This window comes from Pelobates fuscus, chromosome 2 (genome assembly GCF_036172605.1).
Source record: "Pelobates fuscus isolate aPelFus1 chromosome 2, aPelFus1.pri, whole genome shotgun sequence".
Taxonomy (NCBI): domain Eukaryota; kingdom Metazoa; phylum Chordata; class Amphibia; order Anura; family Pelobatidae; genus Pelobates; species Pelobates fuscus.
Genome location: NC_086318.1, coordinates 318,852,701 through 318,858,981, shown reverse-complemented (window position 1 = coordinate 318,858,981; position 6,281 = coordinate 318,852,701). Strand labels below are relative to the sequence as shown.

At 35.4% G+C, this 6,281-nt stretch overlaps 1 protein-coding gene across 3 annotated transcripts in view; it reads right to left on the bottom strand.

The window, feature by feature from the left end:
• Positions 1-588: 588 nt before the first annotated feature.
• Positions 589-6,281, bottom strand: part of SCML4 (Scm polycomb group protein like 4) — a 129,536-nt gene continuing 123,843 nt past the window's right edge. For all 3 annotated transcript variants that reach the window (XM_063443534.1, XM_063443536.1, XM_063443537.1), the window contains 2 exons: positions 5,730-5,875; positions 589-4,621 (listed from right to left, as the gene is read on the bottom strand). In XM_063443534.1, coding sequence (XP_063299604.1) covers positions 4,496-4,621; positions 5,730-5,875 — 272 coding nt within the window. In that variant the 3' untranslated portion in view covers positions 589-4,495. The remainder of the gene's footprint in view (positions 4,622-5,729; positions 5,876-6,281) is intronic.

The window sequence follows — 6,281 nt, the reverse complement described above, 5'->3', positions numbered from 1 at the left end:
CACAAAAAAAAAACCCAACAACAAATATATAGTTTATAAACATTATCATATTCAGCCTATAACCTGAAAATAAAATGATTTAAAGGGAAACTGTCACTTCTACTACAACTTGTTAGCCATTTTTATGCGATGCTCCATTTTCCTTCAAACTTTAGTAAATTTAGTAAATATCCTCCTGATCCAATTCAGTCCAGGCTCAGCCAGAAAACACAAATGAAAAGGGGAAACAGAAACATTGGTTCAATTCTCGTCATCTCTGTATGCTTTTTCTATGTTGACTGCCAGATGCAAAGGACAGAACTTATTATAATAACTGACAGGGAGCTAAGATAAAGGAATACAGTTACAAGGAAAATAGATGTCCATTTCTACATTTAATGCATATTTGTTAAATTTTTAACATACTATTAAAAATCCTGAGAAGTGATCGATAAAGAGTTTGATGAGTAGTATAACAAAAGCCCTTCTGAGCTTAGCATGGGCATAAACATGTTTTACTATATGTTTTTTGTTAACTGGTTTTAACAATACAGAGATTAATTTTGATTTCAATGCTGTATAGGCTCATTTTCACACCTTAATTTATTAAAAGAAACACTCCAGGCACCAAAACAGCTTCACCTAATAGAACAGTTTTCGAACAGTATAACCTAAGAGTGCCTGCAGAGGCCTCCTACTCCATAATTTAGATGAAGTTGTTTGGGTGCCTGGAGTGTCCCTTTAATTCTCTATATGCATATTTAGTAATTTTCCATTTCAGAAATATGCAGGGTTATTTCTGACGTGGCATCGTTCTTGGTTCTTGGTTATTTCTGAGTTGTAACTGTATTTTAATACATCTCAAAAAGTATGCTAGGCTTTAAACTTTGAGGTTTGTACGTTAAACACTTAATTTGATACCAGAATCTTGTCAAATATTGTTTTCCTGGTAAAGCTATTGTTTAAATCAGGGATAGGCAACCTTCGGCACCTTCGGCTATGTTGTGGATTACATCCCCCATAATGCTCTTACACCCATAAAGCTGGCAAAGCATCATGGGAGGTGTAGTCCAAAACATCTGTGCCGAAGGTTGCCTATGCCTGGTTTAAACTGTTATTCTTGGTGTAAATGTCAGAATTTGTAATTGCACCACAAATCCCCGTTAAAGGGAAGTAATCAAGTTAAAATAAAAGTGAAGTGGGAAAAACAAAATAATTTGCGCCCACACTCAGCACTGATAAAACCCATTTTTCCTCAGACTGCTATCAAATTATACAGCTTTTTCTGTTACTGCATATGTCATAAATATAATTTAAAGTTTTCCCACTGTAGCATGATATATAATTTCCCATTCTATATCGTTTGTGTCACTAAAATAATGTATTACAACAGCTTATTTACACATATCTAATGCATCTCAATAACACAAGTAATAATTAAGCCCCTAAAAAGAATGGTTGATTATAAAAAAAATACAAAAAATATGTATTCTTTCAATTATTTATTTAATGCATTCAAGATTATTCACTAAGCAATAAATTGAGGAATATGTGGTAAGCTGAAAACCAAATAGAAAAATTTGGGCTGAAATAGTTAAGCTGTGACTTAAGGTGTTTTTGATTTTTTTTTCCCAAATCAAGAAATTTTGCAGATCACCACAATTTATTGCTTAGTGAATATTTAGTGAAAGAATAATATTGTTTTAATGCAGATTGTAAAACATTTTGAAGTAAGGCCGCAGCTTGCAGCCATGTTACATTGCTTGTAAACTCAGATGTTAACAGTGTGATCATAATATAACCACTTATACATCAAAAACTAAAAAGTAGGATTATTTGCACATCATATTTTCAAACCCCATACAGCACAGTGGATGTTGTCATCTGTGCATTCTATAACGTATGGTTTCATTGTATACAGTGCGAGCAACAAAGCATTAGGAAGTTGTTTGACACTCCCATACTATGTGAACATACAACTCATCTGAACATACAATAAGGATGTTGCTGTGACCAATAAATGCAACATACAAATTTAGCAGACTCAGCATCAAGCTAGCTTTAAATACCATAAAGCTTTTAAAACTAACTGACCGCTTGGCAAAAACAATGGCCATTTAGTTACAGTAAATCATAATACATCATATAAGGCTGCCACTATTTATAGAGACGGTGTTATTCTATGCAATGATAATGGTTGCTCTGACATGTGACATCCATTCTCTTGAGCGTCTCTGCCATTCATGTTTCAGATGAGGCTTATAAGGCAACTTTGACAAGGACAGGCGCTAAACCAAAGGAGTTGGTTATGCAAAGTATGATCAGATTCTATAAATAAATCCACATAAATGTTTTACCTGCCAGGTGTTTTTAAAAACGTTATTTTGTTAAGTGCACAGAACTTTATATGATATATGCATTGGTTACAGCAGCACCGTTATTAAGCCTGCATGTTCCATTGAGTGCAGCCCTTCAGCTCCATGTATACATACTGTAAGGGAACTCCTTGTTTTGCACCCTTTCCTGTCAAAGGTGCCTCGTTGCAGGCCCCCTTTAAACCTTAAATGGCAGAGGGCCTCAGGAGGATGTATATCCTATGTAAATTGTTTAACTCCTTAAAGACCAATGACAGTCTATGTCACCATAACAATATTTTCTTTTAAGATCTTATTCTAAAATGTAATGAGTTAATGTCTATTAATATTAAAAGAGCTTCCAGCAGGCAAGAAGATGACAAATAAGGTATTAAAACCCATATGAGATGACAACAAAATGTAAGATTTGGTCTGTAAGGGGCTAAAATAATAAGAGCAGTAATTATTTTGTTGTTGGGTTGAAGTTGCCAAAAATGAGGCACTATGTAAATAGGTACAGGCTTATGCAATGTATGAGCCTATACTGTAACTAAATCCCCATTAGGTTTGCCTGCAGTTGTCATGGTGCAAGGTGTGCACTGCCACCCTTCCATTATAATTTGTTAAGTTGTCGTAGAACAGTTTGACAATTTTCCTGGGTCCTGCCTGGGGACTGCACCACACAGTCTGCTTGTAGATTGCAGTTAGCTTCACTGGGCTGTGCGCCCTGTCTAAGAGCAGTAGCTGAACGCCCTAAGCCAATAAGAGTGGTCCTATATAGTACATGCTCAGCTCAGTGAATACATCCATCTTCAAATGCAGGAGAAGACCAGATTCACTGCCAGCATCCAGGGGACACAGGTAAGTTGTAAAACTGTTCTAAAATGTTTTAACAGAATACTCTGGATGGATGTGTGGGTACTCTTAGCACCATAACCACTACAATAGTAAAACTCTGCTATTTTAATCAGATGGTCTCAGAGAGGTCATCTGATTGGGCAATGTAGCGTATTGCCACTCATGCGAACTAGCCTCCCAATGCCTTTCTATAGAAAAGTATTGGATTGGCTAAGATCATCGATCTTGATGGTTTCAGCCAAAGAGACGAGCTTCACGGAGGACACCAGAGCTGCAAGGAAGAAAAGGTAAGTAAACTTTTCAATCCTGGCAGCACTGGCCGGGTAACCTAAACGATGACTATGGTACTATAGCGTTAGGAATACATGTAGTCCTAATGCTATAGTGTTCCGTTAAGATCCCTATAAATCACTCTTGGATTTGTGGAGGGCAGGCAAAATAAATTTTAACAAGCACTACAAACTGACTAATGAGGCAATTCTACATTCTGTTTTCTACAACATCGATGTTGGAATCCAGTAAATAAAGCTACAACTTAACATATTTATTATGAATGTAGGCTAACTCACTTATGACCTCCCAAAAATAGCAACACATTGTGGAAAGCTTATTTTCACTGTATAGAACTACAACAACTACATACATTTCACTTTGTACAGTAAACACGTAGCCAAGAGTGGAACATAATGCCAGCTATAAACAAGGAGTTTCAGAATATTGGGTTTCAAACACTGCTCAAATACAAATCCACACTGTCCAGTTTAATATTCTGATGTGTTAGCAGATCATTATACACATGGTGAATATGGGTCATCAGAACAGCGCAATATTTTAAAAACAATATTTACACAGTATATGTAATACTAATGAATATAAAACGAAAGTCTTTGCACCATGAGACAAATATTATTAAAAACATTGTTTGTGACATCACAATAGCAATGGCAGTCTGTGTGTGCTATATTAAGAATTATTCTATAGGTGTATTCTATTGCAGCACTTGCCATAAAAGCGGTTCAAGGTACTTTTGGCAATGATATGGTCCTATGGTTTTTGGCAGTGTGTAACAACTGTCATTTCTTAAACACAGAACAGTAATGTCACCCATGTTCAGAACAAAGCAACGCAGAACTCTCCAATAAAGTTATCAGATGGGAAAACAATATACACACGTTTTATAAAAGGTGATGCTAAGAAAAAAAAAAAAGGAAAAACAGTTGCAAGATGGCCTTTTTTTTTTCTTTCAAATAAGGCAACATATTACCTCTACCATGTTAAAGGACTCTATTAATATGACTTAAATGTCAGAACTTGGCTTGTTTCAATTTATCAATATGATAGCAGAGCTTCAGGGCAGGCCCCAATTTTAGTCCCAAGTACTTCATGACCATGTCACTCTTCAACAACAACAAGGCATTGCCATCAATCTCCTGTTGGAAATAGAGGAATTGTATAATTGTATAAAAATAATGATAGAAGCAGCTTGATAGACAGACAGAGACATACATGGTTCCAGGAAGTGTAAGGAGTGCTGGTACAACAAACTTTGCTGTGGTCTCTCAAAAGTATTACTTTATATGCAAAACTGTCAAGATGATTCATGGGAGTATGTGTGTCAAGTAACATAGAAATGTAGCTGTCCTTTTTGTATAATAATGTGACTTGGTTTGATGATAGTAACACACACAAACAGAATGAAAGCAGGTACACACAGTATTTTTATAAAATAAAAAATAAAAAGTCTGATATACATTACTACATGTAGCATACATTGATATTTGAACCAGAATGGGTGATTTCCACACCAAGAGCTTATTTTCTCCTCCATAATATATTTCAGTTTGATACGATTTAATTGTAGTTGGCACCCTTCCACTCTATGAGATACCCTTTATCCACTTTCACATGATTGATTACAAAATGGTTTCTGGTTTAATGGTAATGCCATCAAATCCTATGTTTCCACTTATGTCATTTCTGTCATGTCCCTCTGATACTCATCACAAAGTGACAGAAATGATGTCACAGTTACTTTATTTTGTTTGAATGAAAGCCAGATAAACCACAAGTCACAATCGGTGAGTTTTTAAAAAAAAATTTTTTATAGCATTTGGGTTCTATGTTATCCATTTATTGTTATCTTGGAGAAGATTCGCTATGTCGACACGTAGTCATTTGAAGTAAGTACACTTTCTTTGTTGAAAAAGTGAGACTTTGCCATGTCATGTTTTTGATCGTTGTGCTTTTTTTTTTATATTCACGTTTTCTTGGTAGTTGTGGTTTTAATTTTGCTTTTTTAGTGATGAAGAAAAAAACTATTTGAAAAATGAAAACATCTAATGGTAAATATAGAAAAAAATTATTACAGCTATTTTAGGTTTATTGCCCAACAATTATTAGTGTGAAAGGAGTAAGCAAGGACAGTTTAATGAGGGATGGCTAGGGGCTTGCGGACCACTAGGTGGCTAATCAGTGAACTGCATTACTACATTCATTGCATAAATAATTAATAAGTTAACAGATGGCTAGTTTACTCACATGTTTTCTGAAAAGGTCGACATGAGGCCCTAAAGCCTGCGGATCAGCGTCTTTCACAAACCACACAACATCTTCTACACTCCAGTTGGAGGGGTCTTTGCTTGCTGGTCTAACTCCCTCCTGGCTATCTGGGGATGGGCTGGAGGCTGTGAAGGAAAAAAAAAATCTGTTGAGTAAGGCCATGACTGAGAACGAATTGATTGGATTGATTCTGTTTCTACATTTAAATTATTGATATGAATAAATTGCAATTACAGATGAGGACTCCAACACAGTCCTACAACACTAAATTAACAGATGGATTGATAAGGCTCTGGAAGCCATGAAAATCTTTCAATTTGCTGCTACAGTAATATCGGCTACCGTTTAATGATTTGGATTTTATAGTGCAGCAAATCAGTCTTGAAGAACCATACAAACATATTTCTTTGTCTATTCTTGAGATCAATTTATATACCGGTACATATTAACATGTACAATTCGCAATTTGGTTACAATTAACAATAAATGGTTTCATTACAAAATGTGATCTGATAGTTATAGCAGGTCAAA